The sequence below is a fragment of the Quercus robur genome, chromosome 12 (genome assembly GCF_932294415.1).
Source record: "Quercus robur chromosome 12, dhQueRobu3.1, whole genome shotgun sequence".
Lineage (NCBI taxonomy): Eukaryota > Viridiplantae > Streptophyta > Magnoliopsida > Fagales > Fagaceae > Quercus > Quercus robur.
This window is the reverse complement of record NC_065545.1, coordinates 14,780,003-14,795,042: the sequence shown is the minus strand read 5'-3', so window position 1 is coordinate 14,795,042 and position 15,040 is coordinate 14,780,003. Positions and strand designations below refer to the sequence as shown.

The following is a 15,040-nucleotide window of genomic DNA, read 5'->3' as shown; positions in this document are numbered from 1 at the left end:
GAAAACTAGATAATGTAACTGAATTACATGACTCTTCTATTTGATTTGGTGTTACAAACTACTCCATATTCTTAAAATTAGTCACTCATGACAAGATCTATTTCATATGTATGAACATTGATGAACCTTGTCTCCACCTAGAAGACAGTAGATAGTTGTATTGTTTTTCTTCACAATATCCAAAAAGTTGGTTCTGCTTGTCTTCTTTTCTTTTGGCTGCAAGTTTCTATTTGTATACTATTCACCATTACAAAGAATAAAAACTCCCTACTCTGTTAGAAAATTTCCAAGAGAACAAAATCTTGCAAAAGTAAATAATATTGGATTATAGAACTACAAAGATCCTACTACTGTGGACGAAGTTTCCTCAATAACCATTTTTTTCGTAATTTAACATCCAACGCTAGAAAAGTTTTTGCTTTCTTTTCATCCTCTAGGAAATCACAGGCATCCAATACGAGGTCTTCATCCATGTCAGGTAACGCTTGAACTGCTTCAATCACATTCTCTATTGGAATGGAATTGGAGTTCTCATCATCTTTCTTCTTATCAGAAAGAGAATTAACTGCACTTGCCATCTCACGAAGAGCATCAGCCATGCTCTCATCTTTAATGCGTGGTTTTTTAAGATGAACATAACTTAACTGGTTTTCCAATTGACGCTTGTTCTTCTGATCTGTATGCATAGACTCCTGCACATCGCCATCTTGGTCTTCACTGGAAACAGATGTAGCAGGAGACTCAGAAGAATTTGATGCTCTTTGCATCTTTACTTGCTCAACTTCGTTTTTCTGCTCTAAACCCAGAATACAGTCTCTTTCATCAGCACTTGGATCGCATATCACACACAAATCTTTATAGTATGGAACAGGTCGAGTCATGAATTGTCTTGCATCAGTGTGTGCCTACATGATATCATATCAAAGTAAGACATCACTAAAATTATATGAAGGGCCTTTTCATTGTCAATAATTATGAAATTCTTTCATGTTGTTTCCCTTTGCATATGAAGGCCCCAACTCATCCTTGGAATGGTTGAACAGATCCATTACTCAAGAATGACTGAACAACAAGGGAACAAAAAATGCAAGAAAAAATAATTGATTATCCATTTAAATGGTCTGCAGATGAACAAGCATGACAGAATAATCATAATTCTATAATATACTAAGAGAATTTGGTTCTATGTGATTCCAGAACATGCCATACTAGAGCAATGCATACCTTGATATAATCTTGCCAGATGTAGTCATCAGCAATCACCATTTGGCGTGTATCATCCCATGCAAAACCATCCAGGTCAAGAAGATTTTTTAAGACATTATATTGCCTTCTCAGAGTTTTGTATCGATTTTTTAGAATATCCATGCCATAGTTAAAGCCAAATTTAGCATTGAATGATGCAATCATCTCCATCCATGCTTGTTTGCTAAATACACCATCAACACGGTTTCCTTTCTGCACATGATCTAGCATAAGGTCAATAAAATAACGGTCCATTGGTGGCTGCCAATAAGTCCTGGACCGGCTACCCATAGTGGTTCCAGTTACATCTGGTAAAGCTTGGGGAGCACCATCGACTTTTTCAGATATAGAGATTTCATAATCTTCATCAATCAGGATTTCATGAAGAGCATCCACAGCTCCTTCACTAACATCTGTTGGCTGTGTGTTTGTTCCATTCTCACCTGTAGGTAATGCTAATTCTGGCACAATGTCACCTGATTAATCCATCATCAACAAGTGTAGCAGCAAATTATAGACCATTAAAGAAGTCAGCAGTCCTACATCCTGATATTTTATTTTCAAATACAGCATCGAGGATAGAACAGTCACCTTTTTGTTCAGTGGTTGCATTTCCATATATCATACATAAATTACTATAATATGGGATGCTTTTGATTCTGTATGAACGTGCATCTGGGTGTACCTGTAAATGTAGACTGTAATGACTCGGAATACATAAATAACACGAACTAAGATACAAATCAAACAATTAAATACTGCACCTTGATATATTCATCCCAGACATAATTATCAGCTGTCACCATCTGACGCTTTTCATCCCAGCTAAAACCATTCTGGTCAAGGAGATTTTTTACAGCCTTGTACAGATTCCTCAGTGTTTTGTGCCGATTTTTCAGAACATCTTTCTCATACTGAAATTTGAACTTCGCATTGAAAAGTGAGGTCATATGCTTCCATGCTCGTTTGCTGAATAAATGATCATCAAATCTATTTCCTTTGCCAACCTGCTCTAACATGAGGTCAATGAAATATCGATCCATTTCGGGTGTCCAAATTGTCCTCAAGCGATCAATACCATTTCGGGCTCGGATACCCATATTTCTACAATTCATGAAAAGGTATCAGTAAAAATATCAAACATTTATAAAAGCACCCAGTATCAAGAGGCATGCATTACTCGTATTTACTCATTAACCTATGCATCTCTTCCATAATAATTCTTTTTTCTTTTTTTATTAAACCTAATGGAAGAGTGTGCAACTGAATCAAGATCAGAGTAGTCATACTTAAAAATTCATGCTGTTAAGAAGCATCTGAAACCAGAAGGAAGTTATGATCAGTACTAGAACTTCATACCACTTAAGTTACAGCATTCTTGCTTCATACCACACCTAGCATTGATGCTTTACTTTTCAATATGCAAAGTAAAACCACCACAATGCATGTAAGTTGTTATAAACTTATATGATAGGGCAAAATGACATGCCTGAGTAAAATCTAGTGGTTTGAAAATAAAGGCCCCGAAAGGAATTTACCATATTTTCTTCTTAGTGAAATAGATAAAACATAATTTGGATTGTGATGCATCAATTATTCTACTAGATTTTACAGAGCCTGTTCATGCACGATATGAGACATGATCTAGTCTATATTCTGTATGGGGCTTACATGGAAGTTGGAAGAAAGACACATTTAGTTGTGACTTCAAACAAATGTGGCAGAAAAGACATATTTCTACACAAACTAATCAATAGTTCAAGTCACACACTCCCATAATCCATTTTCTCTTCAAAAAATTCACTTCAACCATTATGGAATTACTTATCAAAATAAAAATAAAAAGTTATTCATTTCAACCATTAGGGTCAAATAAATAATAAAAATTTGGGGGTTTGAAGGAAAATATCCAAATACATGTTTTATTCTTTTATAAGATTTTGGAGACTAGCCAAGAAAGGAGGCTGTATATTCTGGAGGTCATAATGTACCACATGCAGCTGACTACCTTCCAATGAAAATTTTCAAATGAAGACTACAATTTTTTCTCTTTTTTTGAATTAAAACGTGAAATTAAACATAAAAATATAAAATATTCAAACATAAAGGTTTCAGTAACCTTTTGGCCTTACATCTGTACATCCTACCAAGCTTCCAGCAGGCAAGTCACAACTAACTCCAAACATAACTTTTTATGAAGCACCAAAAGTGGATATTATGTTGAAGATTACAACTAAACCATCCAGTTGAAGAGGATATAACAACACATAAAGCAGATATCAAAGAAGGCAATAGGCATCTACATGGATGTCATCAATTACCATAAGTTTATCAAAGCAGATGGTCATCTTAATTATGTTATTTTCATCATAATGAATGAATTGGGGAGAAGATATCTTAGTCAAACATGCACAATGTGTTCAGTGCACGCATAGAAACACACATACATGTGAGGCATTAGTAGTGCAGAGTTTGCTTTGGATCATATTTTCTCAGGAATAAGGTTATCCTTCATAATTTTTTCCTTACACAAGATTAAAGAAAAACCATCACCATTCCACCTGTAAAGGCTAAGGTTCTAAGGAACCATGATAAAGCCCTCGAAAGGAGCATAATGGAAAACCCTTTAAGGGTAGGCATGTTCTATGATCACAAAACCTCTTAGAGAATAAGAGGCATCTTATTCTTCTTCTTCTTTTCATTTTCAAAAAAAAAAAAAAGATGCAAGTTAGCTTAGCCAATGTCATTTGCCCACAGGCCTCAAGTCATATCTCAAGCACTGAAAACACTCCAAATTTTTTTTTTTATTGGCAAGTTACACACAACCAAAGGGTGTTGAAGCCATAACCTCACCCTCCATCTGGACCATCCCATTATTGCGGGAGAAGGAAGTGCCAGTTGAGCTATAGCTCATTGGCCGCTCCTAACATTTTGGAAACGAATAGAGATTAATTAATCAGATAACACCTCTCTTCTTCTTCTTCTTCTTCTTCTTTTTTTTTTTTTTTTTGGGGGGGGGGGGGGGAGATAATTGATAAAACCTTTCTTGTTAATCACCTTGATTACAATGTTAAAAACATTAAGACAACAACTAGACCAGACATTCCAAACTTCACAGTTCACCCAGATAAAATCCCACTTCATAAAACAACTTACAAACTCTCCTTGTAGTATCAAAATTCCAAATTGTATCCAATATAACATATTCAGGCTGAGGCACCCATGAATTTTCATTGATTTTAGCACTACAGATAAAACAGAGTGAGTTTTCATCTTCTTCATTGGACTATACATGGACATTCCAGAACCAAATTACAAATACCCAGAAGGCAAAAATAACAGATAGACAAATTTTAGGCATAAAAAAGATGATTATCACAGATTGTACAAAGTAAAAGAATTCCCAAAAAAAAAAAAAAAAAAACATAAAAGAGAAATGCAATTGGTATTATTATTATGGATAAGGAGAAACCCAGGAAAAGAATTTAGTTAAAAACGCACCGTGATGTTGATTTAGGAAGATGAGGGAGAGACAAGTTTTTCTGAAAGTTTAGGGATAAGGTTGTCCAGGACAGGGTTGAAGTTGCTTCGTTGCTGGAATACTATGCTAACCCTGATTTTAACAAGAACGAACCTAACCTTAATTGGGCTATCCGAATTTATTATAAGGCTAGAATTGTCTGTCACTGTTTACGTGTGACGGACCAATCAAAGGTTGAGGATCCGGTAGAACATACCACATGGTTGTTACTTTGTTTTCATATTTGACCTTATGCTTTTATACATGATCAACGGTTCCATATTCAAATCAAAAAAAAAAATTTGATAGTGTTGTGGATGAAATTTGAGACATTTGGATTTATGATGCATCTTTCAAGTCTATTGAGTCCATCATCCGAGTGTCCCTGAAGGGGCATCTTTCTTCTCTTAAAACTCATTAGTAAAGCAAAATTCAATAAAGGATTTAAATTCTTTATTGACCAATTAAGTTAACACTCATTAATCTTTCAAGATTTATCAATGTTCAATGGATGCATAATGAATAAGCTTCTTTTTTTTTTTTTTTTTTTTTTTTGTTGAATAAACAACATTAATGCAATTGCTAATAAGTCACTTATTAGTGGTAACATATTACTTATTGGTAAGTCAATGAACTAATAGTCCAATGACACTTCATCCTTTTTATATATACTAGCCTCATCACACGCGCTTCGCGCGTGCGATGAGTCTTTTTTTTTTTTTTTTGTTAGTGGTCCTATTTTGTAGAAAAAAAATAGTGTTTTTTTATTTTATATATATAATTTTTATTTTGAAAATTTAATTTATAAGTGAATAAATCAATTTGAAAATTAATAGGAGAATGGTCCTATTTTTTAGGCAATATTTTAGTGGGAGTTAGTGTTGCATTTTTACCGGATTGTCCTTTAGTTATATCTCTACTTAAACATAGGGGTGTAAGGGCATTTTTGAACCAAAAAATAAGGAATCCAAACAGGAGAAATCCCTTAAATAATAGTATAGACTAGCCTCATCACACGCGTTTCGGGGGTATTTTTGTCATTTTTTGGGTTTTGGTGGTATTTTAGTAATTTTAAGGTTTTAGGGGTATTTTGGTCATTTTTTGAGTTTTGGTTGTATTTTGGTCATTTTTTGGGTTTCAGGGGTATTTTGGTTATTTTTTGGGTTTTGGAGGTATTTTGGTCATTTTTAGGTTTCGGGGGGTATTTTGGTCATTTTTTGGGTTTCAGAGGTATTTTGGTCATTTTTTGGGTTTCAGGGGTATTTTGGTCATTTTTTGGTTTCGGGGGTATTTTGGTCATTTTTTGGTTTCGGGGGTATTTTGGTCATTTTTTAGGTTTTGGGGGTATTTTGGTCATTTTCTGGGTTTTGATAGTATTTTGGTCATTTTTAGGTTTTGGGGGTATTTTGGTCATTTTCTGGGTTTTTTGATTTTATGTTGTGCAGTAGTGTGATCTCTATAACATATTACTTGGCAGTAAGTTAATTGACTAATAGACTATTGCATTTCACCCTTGTTGGTGGCTCTTGTAAGTAATTCCCACTTGTCCACGGGTGTGATCTTGTGATGATAGGATTCCAGTTTTTAGTGCGCACAGAATTTTGACATATATGGGAACCTCCGAATCTATGCTTATTTTCAACTCTTCAAAACATTTTTGCTTATCATGCCCTTCCTCGCCTCCAGGTACCTAAGCATCCACTTTACTCCGTATACAATGGATGCTAGGTGCAAAGCAAAAGGCCGGCCTTAAAATTGGGATGTGAGTATCAATTGTTTGGGAGAGAACTATGGTCAACTAGATTTGCTAATTGTTTGAGAGGCAACTAGATTAACTTGTGAAATCCTATGCTTTTCTTACTATAGAATTTGAATGGATCTCATCTTCTGCCTTTGGAGAGGTTTTCAGTGAGCCAACCTGTTAGACCAAAAAGGAAAATCCACCCTCCCCAGTTCACCCCCAGCCCTCCTCTCTCCCCCTTCCGACCCTTAATAAATGATAATTATTATTATTATTTTAAAAAATCTTTGCAAAGGTGCAGTACTGCTCATTTGCTCCCACCTTGGGGGACAATAGTAACTACTGCCTAGACACGAAGATATACAGCAACTATAGGTGCAGACTGCACAACTAATGAAACAACCAAAAAAATACCTTAGAAGGAAAGGGGCTCTTCTGAAAACTACTGGTATGGGTTTATATGTGATGACAAGAGTACAGATTTTCCGAGAGTTTACGATCAATATTGCCAAATGTTTCTCCAAAATTCACTAGGCAAGGACAACAAGATGGGGTCAGTAAATGACCCAACATACCCAGATCATATAATTAAGAGCTGCCCCCAACACAACAAAACAAGTGAGGCTATCTGATTCCAATGTTGGATTGCAGTTTTGCATGCCATACCCTTATACAACAGAACAGCCGTCTAGTGCCTACAAGCCCTTTGTGCACCTGCAGGCCTGAATAACATCCAGTTGCATCACCGAATTCCTTATGTGACCAAGTCTGACTGAAGCCACAAGTCTCTTTTTCTTTCTCATTCAACTTCTTATGGACCATTCTGCTTCTATTCAGAAACTAACATGGTAATAAGGCTGACAAGGCTGAAAACCAAGCTGTTATTTAGGAGGGTTTTTAAGCAAAGGCATTTAACTTTCACCATATCTCATTCCAACACTGACAACCTGGAACTTCTATGTCCATATGGAAGAACATTATAATCCATACCCCCTATCATCTCCATTGTGAGTTGTGGGAAACGAAGAACTGGAAATCAGGAAGATTAACCTGCAAACGCCGGAGCCAATTGTCAGCAGCCTGCAATAGAGAGTTTGCTTGCTGACTTTCACAGGCTCCACCAGGAGTCAAAATTGAACCTCTCAACTTGTAGGAAGCAAGGCCAAAAACAGGCAGAGAAATCTTTGAGGATTCGCCAACCCTGTGGACCTTCCTCCCACTTGAAGCATGAAACTGTGGTTTATTTTTGCCTGTACCAGTCAAAAAATAAATATTAAAATTAAAACATAAATTGTATGATGTTCACAGATAAACACACAACAGAGAGAGAGAGAGAGATACTTCTGGAGTGTGTCGATAAGGAATGGAAGGTTAGAAAAGAAGCATCCAGACTTTGTAGTGTTGGGCCTACAGGGATTCTATATATTGGATACCTGGAACCAGGTTACAATTCATTAAATTGGAAAAGCCCAATATAATTAGGGGGAAAAACAATTCAATCACAATGCCAACATCCTGTACTTAAATTGGGGGGGGGGGGGGGGGGGGGGGGGGGTTGGGGGGTGTGTGGGTGGGAAATGAACATACCAAGCCACAGAAACCCAACTTGTAGGCAAAAGATCACAGCTCCTATACAACCTGAGCTCAGGAAATTGAGTTGCGAGATTTGAAATCTGCAGGTAAGATCAGACATAGACAAGGATCCAAGTCAGGACAAAAGAAAATGAATGGAGACAAAGCACAATACTCATATCTCAAAGAAAATCAGCTTGCCTTATCATACAAAGGTTGGCGATGATGTGGTTGTTCTTGTTCAAAATATTCAAATACAATCTTCCCAGGAGAGCTGCAAACCTCAGTTTCATCACCGGATGAACTCAAGGGAGGTTTATCTCTCAATGTAAGTCTGCTCATTCTCTGATTGTTTAAGCTCATGAGATCATGCTGACCCTGCAGTCCATCAACAATGCTTTTGGCTCGCCTTTCTGCCTCACAGTCACTGCTGCCAGCGCTGCTTGTCTCCCTTGAAGACTCAGCATCACTGTCCTCACCAGGCCTCCTGGTTAAACATCAGAGCAAAAATCTACAAGATATAAGGACCACCCATCTTGCAAATCTTGTTTACAACACCACCACTAAGCCTCAGTCCTAAAAAATGGGGTCAGCTATAAATCCTTAACAAACTAATTAGGGTCGGCCAAATGTATTAGGGGAAGTCCTAACTTATCTACTATGAGTGGGTTCATTCATATTAAAATGACTAAATTTTATGTTGGCTGTCAACCTACCATAATCCTCCTCATTTTTCCAGACTTGGGACCAGCTGTGAACAAAATATATGACACTAAAAGTAAACATAGACACAAGTGGAGTAATCTTACAATTCTAATTTACCTACATTAATATTACTTAATTCCACACACAGTGCAGGAATTGGCTCATCATGGATTGGACACAAGATTTGATCAAGTAACTTTTTAACTCAACAGAGAGAAGAAATAAATCACTCTGGACCCACCAAATTATCTACCCAAAATAAGGTAATTTGCATACAACATGTCGGCACAAGGCACAGCTGGAAAGGACTTTGATAACACACTCTTTCTCTAAAGTCATTTATAGAATGTGATCAGTCCTTTTCTCCTCTCTTGTCTTCCAAGTGAAAGTATCTCTTAGGCGTTTATTTGTTAAAACATAATAATTGCAACTCGCAAACAGGCATGGTCCCTAAATGCTCTATCTTTTTGTATTTTGGGTTCAATTGGTCAACTAACTAAGGTTCTTTAGTAAAAAAAATTAATATAAACTTCGTTTGTTTCATTTTTAAAAATAAAAATAAAAACATTTTTTCTAGAAAAAATTTTCCAGTGTTTTTCTAGAAAAAATTTTCCAGTGTTTTCTAGTGTTTGGTATAACGAAAAATGAAAGTCAAGTGACCAACAGATTCAATCCAAACACAGAAAGTTTTCCACCATTCCCTTGTGCCCTCACTGCCTCCATTCCTTTATGCTGCCAACACCACCACCACTACCACTGCCGCCACTGCCTCCATTGCCACACCAACGTCACTACCACAACCACCACCTCAGCCAACACCACCAGACAACTTATGATGTTGCCACCATCACCACCTCCACTGTGACCACACCATCACCACTACCACTACCACGCTTACATGAAATATTAATGATTTTTCATGCAAACCAAATAACATAAAACGTTTCTGTGTTTGCCTTTAGAGTCAAAACCAAAAATAGGAAAACAAATCCTTTTCCCAAAAAATTGTTTTTCACCAAGAAAACTTTTTTGTCAAAACAAATGGAGGGTAAATATAAAAGAATCAAGCTTGACCATATGATAACAAATAGAGATCACGCATAGTAAGATTATTTTATTCAGAACCACCATGTCAAGGAAACATGAAAAACTAATTGTTTGTTAGACGAAAAATATGCAATTCCTTTTAATTTGTAAGTTACACACATACAACTAGTGGGGGTGTAAACACATGAAAATTTAGCAAATCCTTTGAAAATATTCATGCTAATTAGCATTCCGTAGCAAACAAAAGCATGCTAACTCATCACATTGGATAGAGACCAATATATAGATCTGCAATGCCTATATCCAGAAACTATAAAGGTCATAAAACCAAGTCACTAGTTTAGTCCTCCAGTTATTAATCGAATATGGGCTCAATCTAACAACACCTTCAGAATAAGCAAGTGCTAAAACTACAATCAACTAGGATTTGGCTAGAACATGATTGTGATCACAAAAGTCAAAGAACTTATCTCCTAGTTTCATGACAGAATACTTAAATGTAAAGAATGTGGACAAGGGGCTTTAACACTGCCAGACCTGTTACTCTTTGGCTATGGCGTGATATCAGTCTATTGCCCAGGGTCTCAAGTTAACTTTCAGGTATAGGTTTAAGCAAAACTAGCTCGTTCTTAAAGAGGAGGTTATCAATTACTTCCATAAACTTCCAGAAAAACTAATCATATCTTCTGTAATGTTTTAATTTTCTCCTTGGAGTTTAAACACTACTGTTAGGGTCCTAATCAGAAGACATGTTTAACCCTTTTAAAGAATAAATGAGGTATTCAATGGTTTCCATGTAGCTATTACTGAATAAATAATTTAAGTCACTGAAACCTTGCTCTCTCAGTTTATTTTGGCACCAAGAGGAAGAAGAATGTTACTTTGAATCGACAGACTTCAACAAGAAGCGCTTCCAAAAGGAAAATGGACTTCAACAAGCAGCAACATAACCAGGCCAAACAGCAATAGAACAATAATCAAAATACCAATTATGTAACCCAATGAAATAAACTAAAATCAAGGTACAATATATCACACAAGAACAAGATAAAAACTGCTTCTTTAGCAATTAGTTATTTATTGGATCATTTGCTTCTTCACTGTGAGTTTTCCTACCAGCTTTGGTCCTTGGTTTTCTATCTCTTTGGTCTCAGTTGGTCTATGCCCCAAAGGGTAGTAGACATGCTGGCAGGGGCAGTTTGTAGACTTTTTTTCAATCAGTAAATGTGAAACTTTATTCAGAATTGGAAAAAGTAGTACAAGCACTAAACAGGAAGAGTACAGAGGATATGACTGAGTATAGAAGGACTGCAGTAAATCCATCTCCCAGTCTAGATAAGAATTTGAAAGTTCCACATTCCAAAAAACAATCCCTATGGGTAGCTGCATTAAATCTGCCACAGCAGCACGTTTATCTTTGTCCAAACAGAAAATTTCCCGAAAAGCATCCTTGAAACTCACATCTCCACAACAGCAATCATACCAAAAATGAATACCAGGCAGCCCCTAGGCATTATGTGGACTATTTGGCAGGAACGCAATCCACGATTTTTCAAGGGGGTTGAGCGATCTTTGCTGGATATAAAGTATTAAAGTTTTTCTTTTTGCGCACTTTGTATGATTAGATGGCGATTTGGAGTATCCATTCTTGGGCCACTTTGGTTGATTTTTTAGACACTCATTCTTTTTTATGTTGTTTCTTTAGGTGTCTGAATACATTTCTTATGTACAGACAATGCCTTGATTTTTTTTGAATTTCTAATAAATGATTTTATTACTTATCTATATTTTTTTAATGGTCCGTTTGGATTGAGGGGGAGTGGAGGGGAGTAGAATAGAATTTGCCAAAAATTAGGCATTAAAGAACAGAGACACAAAGCTAACTGCCACTCCAGGCTGATCCCACAAACTAGGGTGCAGAATGATAAGGTGGTTGGGGCCAAGGATCAATGAAAGATGATAGGTAATAAAGGTAAAAATTCGAGATAGAGAAAAACTTACTCTAGGATTAGTGCTCGCTAGAAATAAATAGCAATTGAAAATTCGAAATAAACAACCAGCAATGGAAAAGAAGCAACTTTTTGTGTAAGTGAATGATAAGCAATATACATCAGGAAGTTATTTTAAGGCTAATTAACATAGCAAAGACTAAGAATAATGGTTGCCAATGAGCTCTAGCTCAAATGGTACTTTCTCCTTTCATAATAATGGGATGGAGGTGAGGTCATGGATTCAAGTGCATGTGTAACTTTCCAATTGAAAAGGAGTATGAATAAAGGCTCACCTCAGCCTATGTGGATCTGTGTACAATTGTATTCCCGACAAAGATGGAACATAATATTGTTTAACCGAGTCACCGCCATTCAATAACAACGGTACTCCCACTCCATACACACTCCATTCTCTAAAAGATTCCCATAGATCACCAAGACTAAAAAATGAGTGTATGTCAGCTTCACGATTTCTCCGCCCCCTCATTCTTGCCTGTGGACTCAAAAAGCCACCAGTTAAAACTTAAAAAGCACACAATGATGCTAGTAGCAATGAAAGCACAGGAAATTTTGTTGTTCAAACTTCAAAATAAAAATTTGCATTTCAGATTCTCCTGAATTTATGGCCTAAGAAAAAAAAACCCCAACTAAAATAGACAACTTATAGGCCTTTTGGAAGCATTATTCAGAAACACAAAGAACAGAAGACATTGACTGCAATCAGTTTCCTCTTCCTTCCATTTGTTTCCTTAGCATCCTACCATAGCATCTAATTAAACAAACGAAACCAAAAACACAAACTTGATCTCCAGAATTCTTCATTAAATTGCTTAATATAGACAACAAATGAAAGAAATGCATGTGGTAGATAGTATGATGCTGGATAGAATAAAATGACGGAGAAGAATATAAATGACCGAACTTGATTAGTCTAGTAAAGATCCATACCTAACCCCAAAGTTTAGGGACTAATACAATATATTGAAATTCAATCAGTTTAACTTTTCATCATTTCAAGACCCTCCCCCCCCCCCCCCCCCCCACAAAAACCCCCTCCAAAAAAAATATCCCTTCTCAAAGCAATTATTACAACACCAAATTAAAGTAAATAAACAATAGAATTCCACTCAACTCGGTCATATTTGACCCTTTTAAATCCCAATTGAGGTTGATGAGCAATTTGAACCTGAAGATTTGAAAGCCATGAGAACTTCAAAAAATTGTATCATTTCAACTTCAAACAACCCATGCATGCAGCAACTTTTTGATCAGGTTGAAAAGTTCTTGCTGAACCAAAAGGCTTACCATCTCAGCAGATGCACGTATCACATAGCTGACCCCAGAGTTTATAGACTAATAATGCAATAAATTGAAATTGAATTCATTTAACTTTTCATCATTTCAATTTTCAACCCTCCTCCCCCCAATAAAAAACAACAAAGTAAAGTAAATAAATGATAGAATCCCACTCAACTCATTAGGCATTTTGGGAGATTAAAAGAGCGTTTTTAAAACCCAAAATTCTGTTTTACAACCACGACTCCTCATAGCTTTATTTTACAAATGCTCATTTTAAACTCAAAACACAGTTTTCCAACCGCTTATACAAAGGCACCCGACACATTTCACTCTTTTAGACCCCGAATGAGGTTAATTCTTCATCAATTAATAACCAAAACAAAATGAAATATTAGATTCAAAACATCAGCATCCATCACTTGACTCATTATTTTTTACCACAACAAACCAATCATATAATGTCACAAAAATGTAGTAACTAGACAAGTTCAGATTCTGAATATTTCACTATCTTAGTCCACACCCAACCGAGCACTACAACTAACAATTTTCCCTAGTCCAACTAAAAGCATTTTTTTTTTTTTTAACTAAACAGTGAAACACACACACACAATACAAGCGTAGACATTTTTCTCAACTATTCTTGAGAACCAAACAGAAGTTTTTAGAGTAGTACCTCGGAGAAGGACTGAGCTGGAACAAAGGGAGTGACCGATTCTACAAGGCGATCCAAGTTGGTGGAATCAGCGTTTGAAGAAGAGGCAGAGCAGACCGAGTTTGGCCTAGACAATGTCGACTCGTCCGAGTCGACTCGGGTCTCGGGCTTCACCTCCTTCTGGCTGTGGAGCTGCCTTTTCTGCTGCTGCTGCAAAAGCAGCTGCTGGTGTCTACGAACCGCCGGCGGGTTGTAGAACCGGTCCGAGCCGTGGGTCCGAGTCAGAGCGAAGCCGCCAGAGTTGGACATTACTGTAAATTAATCGAACTTTGAGGTCAAAAAATAAAATAAAAGTGATCAGAATAGAGCGAACGAATAAAAGAGAGGTAGTATAGTAATAGAAGTGGTACTAGTACTAGGTGGTTTGGTTTGGGAATTCAAAAGTGCTGAATTGAGTGGGACAGGTACGGTATTTTTGAGGTTTTTGAGGGGTTTTTGGGGATAGTCTTTTGGATTGGTCAGAGAGAAAATGCCATTAGAACCAGTTATGATTTTGTGTCTATATTTATTTTTTTTTAATGGATTTGGGAATTGAGAGGTAAAGCAAAAGAGTAAAAAGAGGGATTTGATCGAATTCAAAAGAAAGGGAAAGGATAAAAAATGAAAAGGTGTGGAACAAAGTGTTGTTACTAGGAAATTTGCTGTAGCCATTACCATTAGGCTTTGAAGTTGGAACATTTTTTTTTTCATATTAACCTAAAATGTCCAAATTGGCCCTCATTAGCTTGGTCTTCAATTCTTGGGACAAGACTTTCTTCTTCTTTAACCTATGTTTGGTCGGGTGAAAGAAAGATGATGGAATATGGGAGAATGAAAAAGGAAAAGAAAATGTGATTTTTTGGTTGGGGTGAAAAGGGAGAGAAAATAGAATTGAATAAAATTTCTCTTTAAACTAATTTGGAGAGAAATCTTTCAAACTCTTCATATATCTTTATATATATATATATAATATATATATATATATATATTGAGCGTGAATTTTGAAAATCCAACCGTTCGATTGCATGTTCTTATTATATATTTCATGCTTGCATAATTTCAAGAAGATTAAAAATCAATTACTGTGACATCAAACAAATGTTAAAATTTCAAATTTTTGTTATCTAAAATTGTATATAAAAAATAAGTTTATTGATCGAATAGTAAATAACATCCGATTTGAACAAAATTTAATATGCATGTTAAGAACATAAAGAATATGAAAT

At 36.1% G+C, this 15,040-nt stretch overlaps 2 protein-coding genes across 2 annotated transcripts; both read right to left on the bottom strand.

Moving 5' to 3' along the window:
• Nucleotides 1-10: 10 nt before the first annotated feature.
• Nucleotides 11-4,889, bottom strand: LOC126710422 (L10-interacting MYB domain-containing protein). Its single transcript, XM_050410869.1, has 5 exons — nucleotides 4,747-4,889; nucleotides 2,010-2,349; nucleotides 1,837-1,930; nucleotides 1,225-1,721; nucleotides 11-905 (listed from the first exon to the last, which is right to left on the bottom strand). The coding sequence occupies exons 2-5, from the start codon at nucleotides 2,343-2,345 to the stop codon at nucleotides 348-350; spliced, it is 1,485 nt and encodes a 494-aa protein (XP_050266826.1). The 5' UTR covers nucleotides 2,346-2,349; nucleotides 4,747-4,889; the 3' UTR covers nucleotides 11-347.
• Nucleotides 4,890-6,939: 2,050 nt separating this feature from the next.
• On the bottom strand, nucleotides 6,940-14,420 carry LOC126709395 (uncharacterized). Its single transcript, XM_050409608.1, has 6 exons — nucleotides 13,797-14,420; nucleotides 12,115-12,314; nucleotides 8,280-8,565; nucleotides 8,094-8,179; nucleotides 7,848-7,939; nucleotides 6,940-7,756 (listed from the first exon to the last, which is right to left on the bottom strand). The coding sequence occupies exons 1-6, from the start codon at nucleotides 14,082-14,084 to the stop codon at nucleotides 7,503-7,505; spliced, it is 1,206 nt and encodes a 401-aa protein (XP_050265565.1). The 5' UTR covers nucleotides 14,085-14,420; the 3' UTR covers nucleotides 6,940-7,502.
• Nucleotides 14,421-15,040: the final 620 nt, after the last annotated feature.

What these genes read in the sequence shown, in the direction of transcription:
- LOC126710422 (XM_050410869.1), bottom strand. Translation starts at nt 2,345, where the DNA reads ATGGGTATCCGAGCCCGAAATGGTATTGATCGCTTGAGGACAATTTGG. An exon ending in TCTGGGATGAATATATCAAG is followed by an intron (nt 1,931 to 2,009) that starts GTGCAGTATTTA and finishes CTACATTTACAG; the next exon opens with GTACACCCAGATGCACGTTC. An exon ending in TGCAACCACTGAACAAAAAG is followed by an intron (nt 1,722 to 1,836) that starts GTGACTGTTCTA and finishes TGGATTAATCAG; the next exon opens with GTGACATTGTGCCAGAATTA.
- LOC126709395 (XM_050409608.1), bottom strand. Translation starts at nt 14,084, where the DNA reads ATGTCCAACTCTGGCGGCTTCGCTCTGACTCGGACCCACGGCTCGGAC. An exon ending in CAGCTCAGTCCTTCTCCGAG is followed by an intron (nt 12,315 to 13,796) that starts GTACTACTCTAA and finishes TTGAGTCCACAG; the next exon opens with GCAAGAATGAGGGGGCGGAG. An exon ending in ACAGATCCACATAGGCTGAG is followed by an intron (nt 8,566 to 12,114) that starts GTGAGCCTTTAT and finishes ATGTTTAACCAG; the next exon opens with GAGGCCTGGTGAGGACAGTG.